Source organism: Vulpes lagopus, chromosome 4 (genome assembly GCF_018345385.1).
Source record: "Vulpes lagopus strain Blue_001 chromosome 4, ASM1834538v1, whole genome shotgun sequence".
NCBI lineage: Eukaryota > Metazoa > Chordata > Mammalia > Carnivora > Canidae > Vulpes > Vulpes lagopus.
Genome location: NC_054827.1, coordinates 35,399,349 through 35,422,735, shown reverse-complemented (window position 1 = coordinate 35,422,735; position 23,387 = coordinate 35,399,349). Strand labels below are relative to the sequence as shown.

The following is a 23,387-nucleotide window of genomic DNA, read 5'->3' as shown; positions in this document are numbered from 1 at the left end:
TTCATATCATTAGACGTGAAGTGAAGATCTTCTTCTGCAATATTAAAAATGCCCACAATATGCTGCTAGGCTTTTTCTGTCCTAATTAACTGAAGCATCACTCATTGTAAAAATAGACAGTCACATCTACAATAATGTCGGTTTTTCAAGCACACCGTCCTTCAAACGTCTAAGAAATTAGGAACTGGACTAAATAAAACATTTGTATGTTGTATGAGATACACAAAAATATGCAAATGTGCACACCAATCCTTTAACTGGGAGGAAAAGGGTCACATTACATTTGAGTCCTTGTATATCACAGCATCTAAGCTTCTGTGGTTATGTTGTTTGGCATTTAGTTGTTTCCAGAAGACTAGTTGCCAAAACATTTTGAGTACAAATTATTATGTTTATTTCCTGGCAATAAATTGGTCTGTGAAAAAAAATTGGCCTATGAAAATATGATGTAAGAAAATATATACATGAACAGAAACACTAAAACCGAGAGCAACAGACCTGGCAGCCAACAGACTGATTTTTAGCCCCTCCCCTTTTTAAAAAGACTTATTTTAGAGTCAGTGCGAGAGAGCACATGAGTGGAAGGGGCAGAGGAAGGAGAGTCTCAAGCAGACTCCCCCTGAGCGTGAAGCCCAACATGAGGGCTTGATCTCACAACCCTGAGATTACGACCCAAGCCTAAACCAAGAGTGGATATTTAACGGATGTTAAACCACGCAGCAGCCCCTCCCACTTTTTTTTTTTTTCCAAGAAAGCTCTGTGTAACTGAAACAAAAACAAAAAAAAATTCTCCAAAGACAAGGTGATTTATGATTCTCAAGATTAAAGATTTCACATAAAAAAGTGACAGTTCTGCTGGCATAAACTCGTTTTGACAATGACTCTCAACCAAAATCTTTGTGCTGGTTTATAAAATTATCTTTTTTGTGAAACGGAGGCTTAATTTTTTTTTTTTTTTAAGTAGGCATTCAGTTTGTACAGGGCTTCCTGTTTGTAGGCAGTATTTCAAGGAACCTTGTATCTGCACCATTTGAGATATACGGGAAGAACTTAGGATATAAGACAGAAGACCTAAAACCTTTATAACAGTCATAAAATTCTGTATTTACTCATTTTGAAGCAAACTATTCTAGAATTTAGGTGGTACAGAATCATTTTGGTATTCATGGGTCACTGTCCTTATTTGCTATCTTATACACATTTCCAAGTTTTGAGTACTGTGGAGTACTGCTGTAAACTACTCCCTACAGCTTTGGTGGGAGGAATAACATCTTTCAACCTTACACATATGCAGGTTAAAGTTGGTCACTGTGTAATGATTCTATGTATTGGTCTATCCTCTAGCCAAGCACAGATGAGGATGGGGATCACTTATTGGCAATGTCAGGGATACACAGAATAAAAAAACGACAGAGTTGGAGGCTTACTCATTATTTACATATCTACATATTTCAGATTTTTTTTTAATGCAATTACTTTCCCTGAGAATTCCTATCTGCAGGGGAAAGATCACTGGAATCCTCAAGAGTAGTTATCTCTGTGCAAAAGTGTATTCTAATGGACTTTAAGCCACAGATACCTTTCCAGTCTTAGAACTTTACAAGGGGAGTATACAAGACACTATCTTATGAAGTCAAACACCTTAGATGTAGTGAAGTAACTCTGCTAATGACTGATCAACCTATATCTTATTCACTTAACAAATATGAGTATTAAGTATATGTATCACCCTGAATAATGGTGCTTCAGAGTTAGGGGTAGATGCAAGGTAACTAGAAACTCCTGCCCTCATGGAACTAGAAAGATTAGGGTAGGGTAGGAGACACACAGCAAGGGGAAGGGAGATCAATATATACATCAAATATAGCACTAATACTCTGACCTCCTGTATATGGACTTAACAAAATAAAAAAGCATGCTATTCTTGAGAAATGATGGTTTTATGCTAAGAGCCAGGGTCCAGTGGAATATGGAAGGAACTTATTAACTCAAGTCTTATGATGTTCTTTATAAGTACCATTTACTACTAGTATAATTGGGTAGAGAAGAAAAGCTGAAAATTTTATAAAGAAAATAATCTCGGGACGCCTGGGTGGCTCAGTGGTTGAGTGTCTGCCTTTGGCTCAGGGCATGATCCTGGGGTCCCACAGGGAGTGCCATGTCAGGCTTCTTGTGGGGAGCTTCCTTCTCCCTTTGCCTGTGTCTCTGCCTCTCTCTCTCCCATGAATGAATAAAAAAACAAAATTCTCACAAAAGTCAGAATATGGACTATATATATATTTTTGGACTATATTTTTATATTGGTTTTCTCTACAAATGCACTTCATCTTAAAAAAGAGTCATCAGATGATCCAATATAGTAACAATAACTGATATTTTTTTCCTAATGAAACATCCTAATCCTTAACTTTAGTTGAATACATTTTTTACTATCAGGAAATATTTTTTGGTTTATTAGGAAATATTTTTTGGTTTTTATCTATTTGGCTAACATATCTGCCCCTTTTGTAAAATACTGGAAAGTGTGATGAGTGTTAAGATGTTTGTTGAGAAATATTAAGTTGCAGTGATTCTAGCTGTATTGTTTATCTGAAAAATTTAATTCCGTATCTCTTTACCAAACCACACCAAATAGGACACAGACATTTGTTTAAGAAAAGTTTTACTAATGAGTTATTTCAGCAAAGTTATTGCAACAGGTTTAAAAGGCAGACAGACACATTATTACAGGCTATAAAGTAACAAAGGAGTTTTATACAATTAAAATATTACACAGACCGATGGGATTTACTGAATAACAGATCCATAAAAGAAACTAAATCTGAAAGATTTAAATCCAGTATTAGCACCTACAGTATCTCTGCAAGTAAAACTTTTAACGGTTTCATTCTTTCCTAATATATTTCTGAACTTTTTCCCAAAAACAGTGCTCTCAAACCCCAAAGATGAATGAAGGGCATAAGAAACCCTGATACTAAGAACATACAGCCAAAAGAACTAGAAACACTGACTCAGATGTGAGAATTTTAGTTGGAAATCACTGAACTTACTGTACTTGAACCAATCATAAGATTTCTGTGCACTGAATACTGTATATGAGGAAAGTCTATGAATCATAAGATTTGCCAGTAGGGATAGTTAAAAATTAGCAATATACAGTATTATTCCTATCAAATTTTTTTTCTCATAAGTTATATTTATAACAAAACTATAATTAAAATATTTATTATACTTGCTTATTACACATTCAGGGACACAGCAGGGACATTTATGTTTGATGGTTTAGCATCCACTTTATTGTGCTTACTTATTTTTTGTAAGGAACACGCAACACATACTACATCTTCCCAACATTCAAGGTAATGCAATAATAAAGTTCTCCAAAGAAAAATAACTGGAAATTGCATTAAATACTGCTTTAATTAGGAATAATTGCTATAATAAAACAAATAACATTATACATTATTTTTCCAATGAGTTTCAGTTTGAGAAACTGAACAGTAGAAACAGATCTTTAAGAGTTTAGCCATGGCAAAACTGGTAGTTCTTTGAAATGTGGGAGATGCATTAGCAAAACCATAGACACAGCCTACCTTTTGCCAAAATCTGGGAGGAAAGCATTTTATTAATTTGGGGGAAAGAAGAGTGAACACTGGCTAAGATATGACTTGTTGAAGTCTAGAGCTACCTGGGAAGCTGGCCCAAGGAATGAAGAGAACCACTGGTACTGGTTGGCAGATAAGAAATAAACTTTGTGTTGGGCTAACCAACGGCATCTTTTATTAATGGCTTTGAATAAAAAAAGTGACACAGTTCATTGTGTTTTCTCAGAAATGAATCAAAAGATTACAGAGTCCTAAACAATTTGGAGACACAAAGTGGATGCTGAGCGACTAGAGGTCACTCCACGTGTGGAATTTTAGAAAGTTAGTCCTTGGAGTATATGGCACCGTGGCTCTGGCAGCAGATACAAAGGAATGATGCTCTGGAGAGGAGGTAGGGGACACTCTGCGATTGGCCAGTGGATAGATGAGGGTCCCAGCTGGAGGTGGGATCTGCAGTTAGATACAAAAAGTAGAAGTTTTAGAAAGGGATGCTAAAATAACCTCTAAAACATCGCTCCTACACCAACTTACAGGAGCTCCTAATAAGTGGGCTAGTTCTAGCTAATAGAATACTTGGACCTGTACTGACTAAGGACATAGCTCAATAGTCTAGAAATGCAAGCCCTGCCTGTTTCAGTCTCTGGACAATGTCACAAGAGATATAGCAGAACACAGGCTGAAGTGGCAAATCTGGGACCAGGCTGCCTGGACTACTACTACCTATTAGTCTTCAGCCTTAGACAAATAACTTAGGTTCTCTGCACTTGATTTTCCTCATCTGAGAAAACTGGGGTAACAGTACGTACCTTGTAGGGCTGCTGTGATAATCAGGAGTAAGCATTTAGAACAGTGCAGGCACATAATGAGCACCCACAAAAGGTAGCTATTTTCGTCAGTGCTCATTTACTGTGACCCGGTATTGATATGTTCCGATTTTTATTTTTATTTTTTTATAATTTTATAATAAATTTATTTTTAAATTTAATCTAATTTATTCATTTATTTATTTTTATTTATTTGCCAACTTACAGAATAACAACCCAGTGCTCATCCCATCAAGTGCCCCCCTCAGTGCCCGTCACCCATTCACCCCCCCACCAAAAAAACCACCATCAGTCTTTAATAGAGATATTTTAAACACTTAATAAAGGCCATCTCCATGATTTGTGTATTTTTTGGTTAAATCATTAACTCTCATGTTAATACTTCCATTTGCAGAAAACATGGAGACTTAAGAAAAACCACAGAACTGAATTGAGTATTCTTACAGTTTCTCCCCCTCCTCCAAGACCTCCACCCACACTAGATCCTGGGCCTGAAAAACACACAGCTCTAAATTGAACAGAAATATTTGCATTCATGAAACTATCCAGGAGTTCCTAATATAAATCTTTCACATTTCAAAATTTCACAGTTGCCTGACTATTGATAGATTAGTCTCTGGTGTGTAATTGCTCAAAACCCCATGCCACCTCAGAAAAACATTACATCTAGCAGTAATAGCTGCAAAGTGAGTCATGACAAATGCGTTGTGCCAAGCCAACGCAGCTGCGATTGATAAAACAAACTTACTCCAATGGCACATAACAAAAACCACACATTAAGGTTCCTGGTTGCACAACTGAGAAGTGTCAGTTTGGAAATTGTACGCGAGCAATTCTTTGAACAAGTAACACTAAGTGTTCCCAAATAAGGCCTTTTTAAAGAAATAAAACACATGGCAGAGGATATCATTATTTAGATTTTTGGCTTTCAAAGTCAAAGAATTCAGGTGACACTTTCACTAGTGCTAAGAGAAGGCAGCTTTGGAATTTGGTTGGTTTATAGGATTTGATAAGTTGTACAGGGCAGACAAAATGTATTTTTAAAGAAAGTCTTGAAAAAGAAAAGGGGAGGATAAGCACTTAGAATAATCTGATGAACTCTTCCCTCTCCCTGTTTCTGCTGCTGCAAGTACTTATAGGACGTATGGTGTAAAAAACAGGGGTTTTATGGTCAGCCGAACTTGGGTTCATATCCCACAGTGTGTTAAACTGTATAATTTTGAGAAAACCATTTACTCTATTTGTACCTCGGTTTGCTCATCTGTAACATGGAGGAAATGCTCTGCACACTTCTTGTAAGGATGAGAAATACCATTTGTACGATACTTGGCACAGTGCAGGTGCCCTTGAAATGGCAGTTATTATTTCTGTTGCCCTGGGAAGGAGAAGGATGTCTGCTTTGGCAGATCTGTTTCTGTGCTGCCTGTTGGTGACAAACACCTGCACACAATTAGGAAAATACAGCAGCAGAACACTCTGTAGAAAGCATATGAAATCAGCAGAAATAGTGAAGTATGATTTTCTGTTACTTAGAAGACTGTGCTCCTGTATTAATAAGGCTTCCACATGATTCTTCTACCCTCCTATCAGTATTAGCTAACTTGTTTCTCACTTCTTCAAGGTCATTATATGGATATCTAAGAACATAAATATTCTAAACAAAAGAATCAGATTTATGGTTTTAACCACCAGAGGTAAGTTTTCTTCTACAGGGCAATGAAACCACTTAAATGGATGAAATATTCAGAATCTCCCCCTCCAACTCTGAAATGTTTCTTTGGTTATTAAAGCCATTCATCATATAGGCAGGGCAATCGCTTAAACAATTTTTATATGCAAAATCCAACTATTTAAATGTCTAGGATTGCTTTGAAATATTAAAGCAACACCTCCCCCACCAAAAAAAAAAAAAAAAAAAAAAAATCACCACTAAAGCAAAGTAACAACAAAACCAGTCTGAAAACAATACAAAGAGGAAAAATCAGGCTTAAACTCTAAATCACCAAATAGAATTTAGGTTATAGACACATTTTAAATATCAAGCCAAAACAGAGAATATGCCATTATCTAATGATTTATTTACCATTCAGGGAAGAAAATTCATGCATGCTACAAATTATATAAACTGCATATAAGTCACATAATTTTTTTTACCTTTAATTCTACGGTTTATCTTCCACTGCTCATGCCTCTGTCTTCATAAATGGTGATTTCAATCTAACAGCATGGCTGTTAAGAAAACACACTGTAGGATGGAACATATAAAGGGGACGATGGCAAGAGCAAGTATATGATCTACATAGACTTTGCTTTCAATTTCCTTTGCTCTCTCCTACTTAAGTTAAACACGATGCTTTCTCCACCTTAGAGAAAACTTTGAGAAATATAATTCTCCCCAAAGCATTATTTATTTTTTGGAAAAAAAAATTCTGAAAAAAGATGCTATGCTGGAGAACTAGAGGGTTTTTAGCTGAGAATTGAAGAAGGTAATGAATTCAGCGGTTCAAAATGTCCTGAAATTATTTGCAAACCTTTTCTTGGGAGAGTGTTCATGACCTCTGAAAGTTTAAGCATCACTGCTGTAGAGTAAAATAAAACTGCTGAAATTATTATCAGCTGGAAGGCCTGGGGTAATCTGACCTAGGTTTTAAAAAAAATTTATTTTACTCATTACTCTAGTTATCAAGCTAAATTAGTTTTTTTTTTTTTTTTTGCAATTTTATTTACCAAATTTACTTGGTGAGTTTCAAAGCTTACTGCCTCTAAAAATATGCACAGTATGTCAAAGGTAATGAAATTATACATCTGGCAGCTGTAACTGATTTCAACTAGTCAGATGAACCCACAGAACTGCAATTCATTTAGATGACAAGTCTCACCACACATTATGAGTTTATGCATTTCAAAGAGGCTTTAGGGTCCGAGTTTTTGCAGCTGAAATGCATTACTCATGCCACCCCCATTATTACTACAAGATGCCCTCAGAACCACCAAGAAAGAGGGTAACCAGAATATCAAACAATCCAGAGACCTGCATAATGCAAAGGAAGGAGACATGCTTTAGGAAAAATGTTGGAGACAGGAGACTTGTGGTAGGTATGTGATTCACACATAAGATTCTTAGGGCAAATACAAGAGAAGGGAGTTAAATTTTCTCTATCTAGTAGATGCCAAATAGTACCATCAAACTTTTATAGATATTTAGACCTTACGATCTGGGCAAAAAAGATACAACTCGAAGTCCTCTCTCAATGGGATCTGTCAGGAGGAGGCCTTGGGGAGCATAGATCTTCTCATTCTGCTCTTGAATGTATTTGGACACTTTCTTCAGAACCTGAGGGAAAGAAACACCATAGCTTTTTACAAATGTCATCGGATTTCCCATTAACTATCAGCTGGATCCCAAAATACTCAGGCAGTGGAATTAGTTTTTAAAACAAGAAATGGATATTTGTATGAAGGGACACACTTTGAGTATCTGGCACACACTGGCTGTATGTGACACATGGCACAGCCTAATGGACTCTGCATGTCAGGCTCTTCAGTGTGGTATGAGCACTGATGCACACAAAAGCAAGAGCGCCAGCCCCTGCTCCTTACCTGCTGTCCTTTCAGCCCTGGAGAGAGAGAAATAAGTAGCTGATTATAGACACAAAAGTTGGTTGTACTTTGCTCCTTCCCACGCATCAAGTGTGGTCAATGAGACACCTCCTCATACCAAGGGTAGTTCTTAGCCTTTCCCATTAACACTTAAGAACCGGCCTCTCTCCTTTGTATGTTTTTGTCAACTTTAAGTAATGATACAAAGTTGGCCAGTAACAAGAGATTGCCTAGTTCGATTAAAACTGAAAAGTTTCCTTCCTTTGAAAAGCATGTGACAGCAGCCATGGAGGTTCTGATGACAAGTGTCTTGTATCAATTTCACCATTGCATATAATGCTACTCCGCAGTCTGCCCTTGTGTCCTTGATGGGAACTTCGGTTTATAAGTTTAGCATTAAGGTTGTAAAAGTCAAAGCAAATGCAGACAAAAACCAGATAGGATACAGAGGAACTTCTGGAAATTGCCAAATCTCCAGCTTTAATAAGGGCAGTTTTGAGGCAGATAAGCTAGAAGAAAATAAATCTTAATAGCTACATACAAAATCAAAGAGTTACATGTTTTTTTTTTCAGATTCAAAGTCATCATAACCCTCTTTTGGCTCTAATGTTCAAAAAGGCTCTATTCCAGTTCTCTAATTACTATGTGTTTTCTTAAATTCATACTACCAGCATATGCTAAAGTCCCGTATAAATTTGATCACATAAGTGAAAAAGAACTGTCTGAGAATACAGTTAGAGATTAAGAAACCATTTAAGTGTGTGTCTACAATGAACCAGGGCAAACTAACAAAATGAGGATGCTGCAATTTAGGTGCCATGGGATAAGATGATTTAGAATTTAAACCACGAGGTAGTTTGTCTAATGACTTATCTAATTTAAGGAAAACAAAATTTATGTTTATTCATGTTACATCTTTGGGAATACTATAATTTCATGTTCTAAAAGAGCACAATGTTATTAAGAGAGCCGTCTGTAGGGTTCTTTAGGGAGTGAATTAAGAATACATCTTCTAAAGAAAACATTCTTTTTTTACCTAATTACCTGAAGTAATACAAGTATCATTCTCCTATTTTCAACTCTGAAAGAACTTGAATGATGCTTGGTCTTTATGGGCAAAAAAAAGCCATCTTAGGCTCTAGCTTTCTATCAGTTTGTCAGTCATGCTAAAATGACAAACAGAAGGAAGAAGCCCATGAAGAAGGTGCCCAACTCAGGACCCTCAATCTTCTCTCCAATTCCTTTCTCGGCTCACCTGCCAGAACTGGAAATTGGAGAATCGGTCTACCCTTACTCAAGTCCATTTCCACTAGAGGGGGCAGTCAGAAAAGTCAAAGAAAGGATTCCGTCAGAACAGCTTTCTTCCCTCTCTCCTTGGGTACAGGTTACCAGCAAAGAAAGAGCATGCTTTTATTTGACTGAAGCATAACTCTGTTGTGCAAGGTTTTTACTTAAACTTTAGTAACATTCATGTGCACTTAGGTATAAGTTCAGAAAGAAAACTGTTGAAATTTTAGTCAGCTTATTATTTTTGGTAAATCAGAGTCAAAACAATCTACAATATTTAACAAAATTATCTCTGTTATCCTCATACCTAACAAAACCTCAATCTGTGTTTTAATATTTACAAAGCTAAACACGATCAAACCTCAATAAAGACTATTATCCTCCTTGAGAATATTAAACTGGAGAAATCCTGAAGAAAAAATACAGATGTCCAAGAAAAAATATCCTAAGCGAAGCTAAGTGAGAACAGTATTTTCAGAAAATATCTAAGTTCCTTCTAATTTGTTCCTTTTATAGACGATATAGCACACAGGCAGAAGGGATGTTATGAACAAGGCAGATAGCTACTGAGAGGAGAAGCTTCTACAAGCCCATTTGTTCCCTAATTATAATGGGCAGCAACAATAGAGAAATAACACTGAAGTCTTTATCTTCATTTTAAATCAATAAATAGCACATTATAGGAAAAAAAAAGCATGATTGTTCTAGGGAGTTTTAAAAGGCTTATTTACAATTTCAAAAAATTTAACCCACATGACAAAGTATAAGCACTATTATATTTGGCTTACTGTTTGTAGACTAAAATTTTAGTGTTTAAAACAATACAGATTAAATGACTCAATCCTGTCCTTTCATAAAGTAGTAAATAATAGCCTAGAAATTCCTAATGTACAAATTGATAGATGGAGAGGGCAGCTGTTCTTGTATGATTTTTATCAAAACTACAAATATATATTTAAAATTTTCTTTTAAAAGTATAAGTACACATCTTAATTATGATCATTCCAGTTAATCACTTTGCACGATCTAGTTATTCTTGTCCAGTTTCTAAAATAAAATTACCTATTTAAAAATATGGACATGCCTTAAATTTTTTTTTTTTTTTAAGATTTTACTTATATATTCACAAGAGAAACAGAGAGAGATAGAGGCAGAGACACAGGCAGAGGGAGAAGTAGGCTTCATGAAGGGAGCCTGATGTGGGACTCAATCCCGAGTCTTCAGGATCACACCCTGGGCTGAAGGTGGCGCTAAACTGCTGAGCCACCAGGGCTGCCCTAAATTTTGGTTTCTTAAAACTAATCTTATTTGTTTTTTAACAAAATATTTTATTTTTTATTTATTTGAGAGAGAGAGAGAGGAGAGCTAAGAAAGAGAGAGAGAGAGAGAGAAAGCATGAGTGGGGAGGGAGGCGTGAAACAGACTTCTCATTGAGCAGGGAGCGGATGCAGGACTCAGCCCCTGGACCCTGGGATTATGACCTGAGCCAAAGGTGGACACTTAATCACCCGAGCCACCCAGGCGCCCCTAATTTTATTTGGTCTTTACTTGCTTTATAATACTCCATAAAAAGAAACCTTGATTAGACTTATAAAGTAATACCTTCCATGTGCCTATGATCCCAAGTTAAAACATATATTAGGATCAATTTCCACTCTATTTCTGATACAGAGAACTGCCTGTCAAGATTAATAATCAAAGGGATTTTTATTTATTTATTTTTAGTAGCCTCCACACCCAATGTGGGGCTTGAACTTATAACCCTGAGATCAGGAGTCCCATGCTCTACTGAGCCAGCCAGGCACCCCAATAGTCAAAGGGATTTTAATTAAAAGCTGCTACATGTTTTAAGCAGTTAAATAAGCTAGCAGCTGCTAAAAAAGATTACTTATATCTGAAAAAAAAAAACTATTCACAAATATCTAATTAAAACATGTATGTGTGTGTATATATATATAAACACATAAGTTAGCATGTGTATATATGTATATACACTAATTTAATTTTTAAATTTATCTTAATACTATTAAGCATCTACCATATGTGAGGAAATGCATTAAATTCTAGCACCCATTTTATTTTTCTTAATTTTTTATTCTTTTAAATATTTTATTTATTTATTCATAGAGACACAGAGAGAGAGAGGCAGAGGCACAGGCAGAGAGAGAAGCAGGCTCCATGCAGGGAGCCTGCCGTGGGACTCGATCCAGGGTCTCCAGGATCACGCCCTGCGCTGCAGGCGGCGCTAAACCGCTGTGCCACCGGGGCTGCCCTAGCACCCATTTTATAGGTGTGAGAACTCAGAGATTAATTTGTCCATGATCCCATGATTAATGCAGTTGACTTGGCTGGCACCCAATTACCAATTTTTTTTTTACAACTGACATTAGAAGGGGGTATCTATTTCAGCAAATGCACATTGATTAAAAGTTAGTTAAAATCTTATCAACAAATGTAAAACTATAGTGTGATGACAACTCAATTATCTACTACTCCACTAAGCATGAACAAAATACTCTAGAGGACATAATTACACCTCAAATTGGCAGTACCATGTGCTTCTGTAAATGACCACGCCTGGATGGCCTAGTTTCTATCCATTTGGATTCAGCCTTACCCTCCTCTCCTACATGGCCTCCGGTTCAAATCTGTATTTCACTATCAACATATTCCTTGAATTTGTTCACCTCCTTCAATCTCTATTGCTCCAGTCCCTGCTCAAGCTATAATCATCTCTTGCTTGGATTTCTATGGAGCATGCTACCTGGTTTCTACTTCCACTTTTATCTTTTTTTCCCTTAGGTTAAAGAGATTGCTTTAAAATGAAAATCTATGGGGATCCCTGGGTGGCTCAGCGGTTTAGCGCCTGCCTTTGGCCCAGAGCATGGTCCTGGAGTCCTGGGATCGATGTCTATTATAAATAAATAAATCTTTAAAAAAATAAAAATAAAAAATAAAATAAAATGAAAACCTAATTGTATCACTCTCCTGCTTAAAACCTTTCAGTAGCTTCCCCTTGGCACTGAAAATAAAATCTAAACATCTTTTCATGGACTACACACATGATACAGCTCCTCCTTACCTCTCCAAATTCATCTCTGGCCCCTCTCTCCACTTCTCTCCTTCCACACTGGCCTTCTTATAGTTCCCAGAACCCATTATGCTCTCTGGGCCTTTGCACACACTCATCTCTCTATCTGAATGGTCCTGGATTTGCATCCTTCCCATAGCAGCTCAAATGTTACTACTTCAGAGGCCTTTTCTGGCCATACAATCTAAATTAGGTCTCTCCTATTATATTTAATACGAAACAAACAGGAAAGTTTGTTTCCTTAAGACACTTCCCACCATTTATAATTGAGTTGGTCTTGTTTCTTTTGCATCTGTTGTTACTACTAAATTATAAACACCACAATGTCAGCAATCATATTTGCCCTGTTATATCCCCTGCACACTGTTTAGTACATAGTAGGTGTTCTTTTTTTTTTTTTTTTTTTTGTAAGATTTTATTTATTTATTCATGAGAGAGAGAGAGGCAGAGACACAGGCAGAGGGAGAAGCAGGCTCTATGCAGGGAGCCGGACGCGGGACTTGATCCTGGGTCTCCAGGATCACACCCAGGGCTGAAGGCGGCGCTAAACCGCTGAGCCACCCCCTGGGCTGCCCCATAGTAGGTTTTCAATAAATATTTATGAAATGAACGAATCTCTTGTCTCTTCACTCAGCAAATGTACTATTAAAGAGAAACTGCTAAGACAAATACTGATCCTTTAAAACTTCTGATTTTGAATGTTAAAAGAGGAATGAAAGTTAGCTACTTCTCTATAAGGTATAGAAAAAATATAAACTACTAATTTAGTTATTAAATACATTCTTTTAGTAAAACTAAGACAATTCATGTCAGGATGCTAATGAAGCATCTGGCAGCAGCAGCATTTTCAGCCAATAATTCCAAAAATACTTTAGCTGCAACTGTATCTGCTCTCCACTACAGAGTCTAGGACATCACAGGCACACTCGTATTAGATGGAGTATTATAGAGATATCTTTATAGCATTTCAGCTGCTAAAAATGCTCAAAATTAAATGATATATTAGGAGTGTACTGTGATTAACTTAAATTCATTCAACACACATTCAGTGAGTGCCTAACACACCCTGGGCTTGGTATTTGGCATGAAGAGGGACATAAAATGGTTAAGGCAATGTCCTTGACCTCAAGAAAAATACATACTTGAAGGGCAAATAAAAATGCAAACTGCTTCACTCCAAAGTCAAGAGAGGTTAAGTGCCAGGAAAAGAGACATAAATACACTATTGTGGGGATACAAAGGCAAGAAAAAATTCCAATTAGAAGCATAAGGAAAAGTTAGATGGCAGCAGGACATAAAGGGCTGGTGAGATTTGAACACAGAAGGAATGGAACTGTAGGTAAAGGAAAATCTCAGAGGGTGTGCTTGGTGTTTGGTGAGTAAATGAGTTTGGCTGAAAGACAAAGTGAGGAAAGGCTGGGAGACAGAGCTGGAAACGTAAGCTGGAGGTCCGTTGGAGAAAGGGCTTGAACATCACTCACTGGCAATAAATGGAAGCCAGGGAAGGCCTCTGACTTTGTAAGAGTGCTAGAGAAAGTAACGCAGTGTTTGTTAAGATTTTATTTTATTTATTCTAGCGACAGAGAGAGAGAGAGAGAGAGAGAGAGAGAACAGGTGAGTGTGGAGAGGGGCAGAGGAGGGAGAAAATCTCAAGTGGACTACAGGATCATGACCTGAGCTGAAGTCAAGAGTTGGAAGCTCAACTGACTGAGCCATCCAGGAGCCCCAGTAATGCAGTGTTTTATGAAGGCAGAAGCAAATGGTTTAGAAAAATAAAAGAATGAAGGAAATAAAACTCATCAGACTATTTCAATAGTCTAAGAGACAGGTAATCAGGGAATATATTAGAACGGTGGCAGAGGAAATCATGAAAAGTTAATAATGAGAAAATGGAATATATTTCAGTCTTTGACAACTGAAAATATTTCCCTTCTTTTTCATCCTCCATACCTTAAGATGGTACTGCGAAAGGCAGGGTACTATTAAACAAAATGGGGAGCTGGGAAGTTTGCCTTTTGGACATCTAAGTTGAGAAACTGGCAACTCCATGTCTAGCAGGTTAGAAAGAGAAGAAAAAAACGCAAGTGGCAGGATAAGTAAAAAGGATTTTGAGAAAGCTAGACAGACTGAAAATATAGATTTTCCACAGTTTTCTTAAGTGTAAGCCAATTTGAACACTGGTATGTTAACTCCATGTTGACACATCAGTTTTGACCAGTTTCTGAAAAACTCCGGACTCTTTACTATGTGCTCCAGACACAGAAGCAACAGCAGAATTTGAATTATTATTATTATTATTATTTTTTTTTAATTTTTATTTATTTATGATAGTCACAGAGAGATAGAGAGAGAGGCAGAGACACAGGCAGAGGGAGAAGCAGGCTCCATGCACCGGGAGCCCGACGTGGGACTCGATCCCGGGTCTCCAGGATCGCGCCCTGGGCCAAAGGCAGGCGCCAAACCGCTGCGCCACCCAGGGATCCCTGAATTATTATTATTATACATGCCCCTTTAAGTTTTTTTTTTTTTGCCCCTTTAAGTTTTATGGCAACTGTCACCAGTAAACATAAATGTCAATTAATATGATTTTAAGAGATTTTGTGAGAACAAAGGTACCTTACCTTCTCGTAATGAGTCTCCATGCATAGGAAGATGGTATAAGCTGTTAAACAAGCCAAACAGCCTTCAAGATATGACTGGCCTCCAAGCTTCTCTGCTTCTGCATAAAGGTTATTTAGAGTTCGAACTGTTTCTTCAAACTGCTGCCTATCAATCTGTGTTGAAAAAAGAAGTTAAAAGTAAGTTTTGGAAAAAAAGATCAATCACTCAGTTATGCCTGCTATCATTAATTCATTCTGCTATTTCATCAATATTCTTATCCAATAGTTGGCAAACATTTTAAGTGATTAAAATGGGACCTATGTTACTGAAACTGCTTAGTCTTTGTTTCATCTTATCCTTCTTATGGACACTGGATATCTTCAAGATTCAATATCTTGTCTCTATTCTTTATACTGAGTACCAAGTGACAATAAAATTATACAATCCTGGGGCATCTGGGTAGCTCAGCTGGTAGAGCATCCGACTCTTGGTTGTGTCTTAGGTTATGATCTCATAGGTTATGGGATTAAGTCCCATGCTGGGCTCTGTGCTCAGCACTGAGTCTGCTTGATACTCTCTGTCTCTCTCCTTCTCCCCTGCTGGCATGTGCTCTCTCTCTCTAAAATAAATAAATCTTTAAAAAAATTATACAATCCTTCCATCTTTGCTTCCACTTATATTCACATTTATTGAGCATCTATCATCAGATGTTAGGACAGGCCTTAGAGAAAGATGAATAAGACATTGTCTAGTCTTCTAGGAGTTGACAGTCATGCAAATAGAACATGTATGTAAATATAAATAGGTAATAAATTGACAAGGCATATTTAAAGTATGGCAGGGGTATGAAAGGAAGGAGACATTCTCTTTAACTGGAAAGAGCAGGTAATCTCATTACTTTTTAAAGTTTTTATCTAAATTCCAGTTAGCTAGCAGCGTAATAATTAGTTTTGGGTATATAAAAGTGTTATTCAACACTTTCATGCCACACCTGGTGCTCATCACAAGAAGTGCACTTCTTTTTTTTTTTTTCCTAAAGATTTTATTTATTTACTCATGAGAGACTCAGAGAGAGAGGCAGAGACACAGGCAGAGGGAGAAGCAAGCGCCATGCAGGGAGCCTGACGTGGGACTCCATCAGGGTCTCTGGGATTGCGCTCTGGGCTGAAAGCGGTGCTAAACTGCTGAGCCACCCAGGCTGTCCAGAAGTGCACTTCTTAATCCCCATCACCTATTTCTCTCACTGCCCCCGCCCCCCAACAACCTCCCCTCTGGTAACTATCAGTTTGTTCTCCACAGTTAAGCATCTGTTTCTTGGTTTGCCTCTCTTGCTTTTAAGAGCAGGTAATCTTAAATTGAGTCCCTAAACACTGGAATCTACTGAAAGCTCACACTAAACAAGGCAAAATCTCAAACTATCACACAACTCTTTGTATCAAATCATTCCTATTACCCTTCTATTCAGTGACACCATTATCTCACATTTACACTAATACTACCACTGTCATCCATTTTCACTCTAACCTCCTCTCCTGCTTTCACATTTTTCTCCTAACAGTACTTTGTAGATTTCAAATCTCAGTGCTCTACCCTAGGACTTTCACTCAATTAGTAGAGCTTTTCACGCAAAACTATTGTTCTTGGCAACAAAGGACAGTTTATCTGTCCTTACTCTATGCCTCCTCTCACACATCTACCTTATTCCTGAAAAGAGTAACTACATACGAATTCCCTCCTTTATAAAGTCCTTTTTTGAGAGAGAATCTTAAGCCTCTCTCTGCCCAACACAGAGCCTGACACAGAGTTCAATCTCCTGACCCTGAGATCATGACCTGAACTGAAATCAGGAGGCTTAACTGACTGAAGCACCCAGGTGCCCCACTTTTGTGAAGTCTTATACAAAGACTCAAAAGAAAGTCAAAGAACTTCAAAATACTGTTGGAGACAAAATAGTCCCAAGAACATAATTTTTTAAAATGTAAAACAATTTATGATCATCACTTTTAAACAATTAAAATCCTTTAGGTTAGAAGCAGTTGCAATCATTGTTTTGTCCTTTGTGTGGAAAAACTATGAGAACTCAATGAGCCAATGGCACAAAAAACTTTAATGTGAACTTTAAGTGGTGGCGGCTCTCCTGTTTTTTCCAAAGGAGCTACTTTTAATTTCCAGAATATTCAGAGTTTCTGACAGGGGTTGGGTGGGTGGAGATGATGCTGAGAGCCAGGGCAGCATTCCTGCACTGAGCCACCACTTGAATGGTCATCTAGGGAATCTATGTCAGAGTTCTCATTCCCCGAAAACGGACTCTGTTCACTCTGTGAAAAAATATTTATAATAAATTGTTATCTTCACTAACTATGCCTAAGTTAACAACTTCCATCTGTCACATCAGCAAATCCATAAAAGTCTAAATAATTTCAAACTCTCACGTCTGACCTATCTAAAATGTCATGATCTGATAAGGAAAGTTCTCTGAATTATTTACATATCTTTGGATATAGTGTGATTTGAAACTATGGGATCCAACCCATAAACATTTTATTTCTTTCATATCAGAATTACTGATCATACCAGAATCATGAGTTCTTAAAAAAGTTATTCCAATACTGTAATGCTTTATAATGGAGATAAATCATAGATCATTTAAAAAAAAAATCCAAGGTGAAGGATTAAAAAAAAAGTTTAATAAAAAATAAATGTAAAAAGTCAAGCATTTCTTTGAAAGGTTATTTTAAAAAAGGGAGGAAAGGTAAAAAGCGTGGTAGTCAGCAGTAAAGGCAAAGGACCTAACATACAAGGGCTCACGAGAACAAATGTGGGCATTTTTCTGTCACTCCCTTCACTATGAAGACCACCTGTCAGTGTTCTCCCTTGGGTACTTGAAGACTGATACTGAAGCTATTTCAAAATTGGGAGATTTGTGAAGTGGGAGCCAAATACAAATTTGGAGTAAAAAACACTGAAAATCAGAATGGAAATAGGAATCTGACTCGTTTTCCCAGAATTTTTGTTTCCTGTTGAACTATGTGGTAGAAAGCATGGTGCTGAAGCTTAAAGTGATCACAAATCAAAGCTCACAAGTCAAAGGTAATTTCTACCAACTGGATGTAGACACAAATTTTTAAAGGTATGTAGGGGAACAAATGCTTCAAACTATATAGTTCACTTATTTCTCTCCCACCCAGACCAAGGGTACCTAACATGCCTGTAGTTTGGCGAAAGTGAGAATAAAGGTCTCTTTAAGAAGTGTCCTGACAACAAAGTTAAGCATCAAAGTATTACATTTACCAGGCAGCAGCAGAAGTAAACTTGTTAACAGGCAGAACTTGTCCTCCCTCCCAGATTAAAGGGTACAAATGTAAGTGTATTTAATACTTTAAAGTAATACAAAACATTTGTATATTAGTTTCTTCCTCTATTAAATTACCAAGTGTGATGTTCTCCTCAAAGGAAAATCAGCCCAGTGGCAGAGCAATCAGTACAATTTCTAGGGTAAGTAGTATAGAAACAAAGACAGAAACCTTTTAATTTTCCATCAAACAAAGCAAGGAAAATTTAAACCTGTAATTTAAATTTGATTTCAATACATTAAAAGAAAAATCAAAGTTCTCCCAAGCAGTTTAAAGCATAAACTAGTGTTTTAACCCAAACACTGAAAAAAAAAAGGAAGAAAAAAAAAAAACCCTCAAAGACACAATTGAATAGCACCAAGTAACACTCCCTATAGTTAGTACTCAGAGTCACATTACAGCCTAGCAGTTCTAGGCTATAATCTGAAGTCAAAGAAGTAAAAGGACTCCAGAATTTAGAAACATCAATTTCCTGTAAGAATCCGTGGAGGACTGCGACTGCCTTGTGTTTCTGTATCCAGACTATAAAGTAAAGGCTCTACCACACACATGGAGTAGAAGGCTAATGTCTGGTCCTGCATATATATATTTGGTTCAGTTATGAGTTGGAAGTTTGACTTTAAAACCTTTAAACAAACAAACAAACAAACAAACAATAAAACCTTTAAACAAAGGAATTGGGATCCCTGGGTGGCGCAGCGGTTTGGCGCCTGCCTTTGGCCCAGGGCGTGATCCTGGAGACCCGGATCGAATCCCACATCGGGCTCCTGGTGCATGAAGCCTGCTTCTCCCTCTGCCAATGTCTCTATGCTCTCTCTCTCTCTCTGAGACTATCATAAATAAAAAAACAAAAAACAAAAAACAAACAAAAAAAACAAAGGAATCTTATAACATCCAAGTAAGTGTGGTAGAAAGAAGAGTTTACACTCTGATTTGAAAGTACATAAATAGTATAAGTCAGAGTTTCCATAACAGGCTTACAAATAAAACATTTGATCCATTTCATACAAGTCCTAACACGTAAAACATGTTAACTAGGATGTTAAGTTATTTTAAAAATAACGTTCAGTAGCGGTAGACAACAGGCAACTTGCTCAATTTCTCTCTCTTGAAACCATGATGGAAATGTCCACCCAGTGTCAAGCTGAGTTAACTCAACATCTAGACGGCAAAGTGCAGCATTTAATACAGCATCTCACAGACAAGCTCATCCACACACCATCCCTGTAAAGCATACCTGATCTTTCATTTGCACTTAAAGAAACATACTTGGGTCACTAACCTGACCACAATTATAAATTAAGTCGAAGGACACTAGGATTGATTCACATTGATTTTCCAAACTTGGCATTCAGGTAGAGCAATCTACCTGTTACAGCTGATTTTAAAGGACTGCTACACATTTCTCTTGTACAGACTCATCTATACCCACTCATCCCATGACCAGTATTTCTTACTCCCACACCCACAACACACCTAATCACCTCAGTCCCTCACCCTCCCCATCAAGCAGAAAAGAGCAGAAAACCTGCTCCCCTTTAACCAGAAACTGATCTCTAAAAAGAAAACAGAATGGAAGATAACATGGCTCAAGACCAAAAGCTCTTTCTTTGGGTGGGTGAGCACATTCAGATACAAGAGAAAACAAACTCACACATGCTCACTTCGTTGTATTTTTAAAATAAAATACAAAGAATTTCTCCCCGAGTCTGAAGAAAGAGGAAACAGCTCAATCTTCCATTGCTAGGTGCAGGGCTGCCTATGGGACCTATATCCTGACGCCAATTCTGATATGTAAGCCAACAAAACACAGGTGGCTCCTGCGGATCATAACCGGGAATCCAGGTGTCAGGCCTTGTTCTGAGATCCTTCCCTGTCCAGGCCGATCTAATGCTCCACGTTGCTCAGGTTCCCAGCAGGCCTGTCCGTACTGCCTGGTACAGCAATTTAATAAACCCCTTCTGCCGAGCAGGGCGACCAGCACCATGGCCAGGAACCCCAATCACGAGAACGATGATGATTACTCTCCTGACGAGGTGGGAGGATATAGTTTACAACGTGCTGAGCTAGGTGGCTGGAACCTCAGGAATTAGTTCCTCATCACTGTTGTCAATAACCCGGGGTGGGGGTGGGGCGGGGCGGAGGCGCGGGGGGAAGAAGGCGGCTGGTTGGCTCGGCACCACAGAGTTCTGTAAGGTCATCACACCCGGGGGTCGGTCTTATTCGTCCTCCTCCAAACGCCGCGTCCGGGCCTCGCCTCCCCTCGCCTCCCCTCCCCTCCCCTCGCCGCCGGGCACACTGCGGGCCCGGTGTCTGCCCTGAGGAGGCCCGCCCCCATGCCCCAGAGCAGGTGCGGGGACAGGGTGCGTACCCGGTTCTCCAGCTCCGCGGGGAACTTGGTCTGGAACTGGCACCGTGTGCCGCTGCTGTAGTCTCGCTGAATGAACACCTTCCCGGACACCGGCGCCTGCTGCGGCCTCATGGCGAGGACAGGACCGGCGCGCTGCGGGTTCGGGGGGACAACAGCCTCGGGTCAGATCCCCGGCCTGGACCCAAGACTCCAGCCCGCCCGCCCCCCAGCCCCTCCCCACGGGCCCAGGTGGCGCGAGGCGTGCCCCGCCCCACTCCCCCTCACCCATACTGGCACCGCGGGACTTGAGCTATAGCCCGGGGCCAGGCCCCGCACCCCCCGCAGCCCGGTTCGGCCCGGGAAACACGAACCCGCCTCCTCTGCCCTCCAGCTGCAGTCGCACCGCCCACAGCGTCACTTACGTCCTGCCGCAAAAGAGCTTGTTTCCCCGCCCCTCCGCTCAGCCTCTATCGCAAGGAGAGGACCCACCTTCGCCCTGGCCGTAAAGCGACTCTGGTGAGGCTGCGCGCTGCGGTGGGGAGGCGCGCAGTGGGCGGGGTCCGGGCCGACTCCGCCTCTCGCCCCGCCCCCGCCCCGCCCCGCCCGGGGGCGTCAATACGGAAGGAAGAGGCGGGGCCGGGGCGGGGCGAGGTCGGGGAAGCTATGGCCGCTGCGTGCTCCCCTGGTTTGCCCCGGTCCAATACTCGGGATTTCCCTGTTGTGTCATATCCGTGTCGTGTCATTTCCCTAGTGATCGACGTAGTTCTTGACGTCCTGGCTTACCTGTGGGTGCCGCCCGACTCGGGACAACACGAACTGCTCACACAAAATTGGAAGCAGAAAGCAGACGCCTGGGGATCCTCTTGGCAAGGGGGCGGGAGAAGGAGGGGACGGAGAGCCTGCTTGGGCTTTATCACCGAGCATCCGTCCTCCGGTCTCTGCGGGGTCACCGTTCCTCCTCCCGCAGAGATGTCCATCCAGCGCCCAGTCTGTGCATCCCTCGGGCGGCTGGGAGGACAGGTTCCCCTCCGTGACCTCTGGGGCTCCACCTGACTCAGCACACACTTTTGCAGAGCAGCCAAAGGAACTCCGCCTTGCCCTCATCTGCTGGAGCCTGCCTGATACAACCTGTTGGCACCGATGCCTTACCCTGCCTTTTATATATTTTTAAAAATTTCTCTTACTACTGTATTTTAAAAAGTTTTATGGAAATATAAACAGCATACAATGAGCGGAGCATACTTGAACAATGTAATAAGTTCTGACATACGTGTGCAGCCATGAAATCATCTCAATCAAGACTGTGAACATTGATCATCTCAGCATGTCCTACATGCTCCTCTGTAATCCCTCTCTCCTGCCCTTACCCAGCTCCTTTTCTCCAGGCGCTGACCTGCTTTCTGCTATTGTATGTTAGTTTGTACTTCTTTGAATGTTATATAAAATGAATCACAGTGTGTACTTCCTGCTTGTTTGTTTGGCTTCTTTCACATAGGCATCATTTTGAGATTCATCTGTTGTTGTTCTATCAAGAATTCATTCATTTTTGTTGCTGGGTAGTATTCCATTGAATGAGTATCCTGTAGTTCGTTTATTCTGTGGACAGATTTAGGAGTGCTTTCCAGTTTGGGGCTATTACAGATTAAATGGCTATTGGACATTCATCAACAAGTCTTTGTATGGACATATGATTTCATTTCTCTTGGGTAAATATCTAGTGTTTAACTTTTTAGGAAACTGCCAAACTGTTTCCCAAAGTGGTTGTACCATTTTACGTTCCCACCAGTAGCATACGAGGGATGCTCCACATCTTTGCCAACACTTGTATAGAGGTATCTTATTTGTGGTTATAAATTTCATTTTTCTGTGACTAGAAAATTAGAACATCTTTTCATATACTTATTTGCCATTCCTATATCTTCTTTGATGAAGTATCTGTTTAAGTCTTTTGCAATGTATTTCTGTTTGTTTTCCTATCATTGAGTTTTGAGAGTTTTTTTTTTAATGTATTCTAGGGAAAAGTCCTATGTCATATATATGATTTACACTCTTTTTTCCCCCATATTCTGTGGCTTGCCTTTTCACTCTCTTAACATATCCTTGGGTTTGGGGGCATTAGGGTAAGGACATCTTGAGAAGAGCATTATTCTGCCTACCACACGTACGGATTTAAGTTCGTTTTTTCTCTTCATATGATTATCCAGTTATTCCAGCACAATTTGTTGAGAAGACTCTCTCCACGTTATTGCCTTTGTAGCTGTGTCAAAAATCAGTTGTTTCTATGTGTATGTGTGGCTATTTCCGGATTTTCTATTCTGTTCCATCTTCTGATCCTGTTTTGCATTAAATGTCTACTAGTGTTTATCTCTGCAGTTGATGCTTCTTTACTGATTCATAAGACCTCCTAAGAGTTGTTTTCCTAAATATTCAGTATTTGCAGTTGGGAACATTCTCAAATGGTAAAACAGTGTCAACCTCTGAACTATTAGTCTGGGGAAGTAGACAAATTAAACAGTTTTCATACATTGTGTAAAAGGGTAGTGCTTAGGAAATATTTCTCTCCGTACTTTGTCTTTATTATTATTATTTTTTTTAGATTTTATTTATTTTTTCATGAGACACAGAGAGAGAGGCAGAGACACAGGCAGAGGAAGAAGAAGGCTCCCTGTGGGGAGC

At 39.2% G+C, this 23,387-nt stretch overlaps 1 protein-coding gene across 3 annotated transcripts; it reads right to left on the bottom strand.

The window, feature by feature from the left end:
- Window positions 1-2,645: 2,645 nt before the first annotated feature.
- On the bottom strand, window positions 2,646-21,156 carry GOLGA7 (golgin A7). Of its 3 annotated transcripts, none has more exons than XM_041753600.1 (6): window positions 21,134-21,156; window positions 20,733-20,864; window positions 15,029-15,181; window positions 7,662-7,763; window positions 6,584-6,646; window positions 2,646-4,055 (listed from the first exon to the last, which is right to left on the bottom strand). In XM_041753600.1, the coding sequence occupies exons 2-5, from the start codon at window positions 20,841-20,843 to the stop codon at window positions 6,599-6,601; spliced, it is 414 nt and encodes a 137-aa protein (XP_041609534.1). In that variant the 5' UTR covers window positions 20,844-20,864; window positions 21,134-21,156; the 3' UTR covers window positions 2,646-4,055; window positions 6,584-6,598. The 3 variants fall into 3 exon arrangements, with proteins under 3 accessions (XP_041609534.1, XP_041609535.1, XP_041609536.1); XM_041753601.1 differs by having other exon boundaries at window positions 21,083-21,152; XM_041753602.1 differs by lacking the exon at window positions 21,134-21,156 and adding an exon at window positions 20,997-21,083.
- Window positions 21,157-23,387: the final 2,231 nt, after the last annotated feature.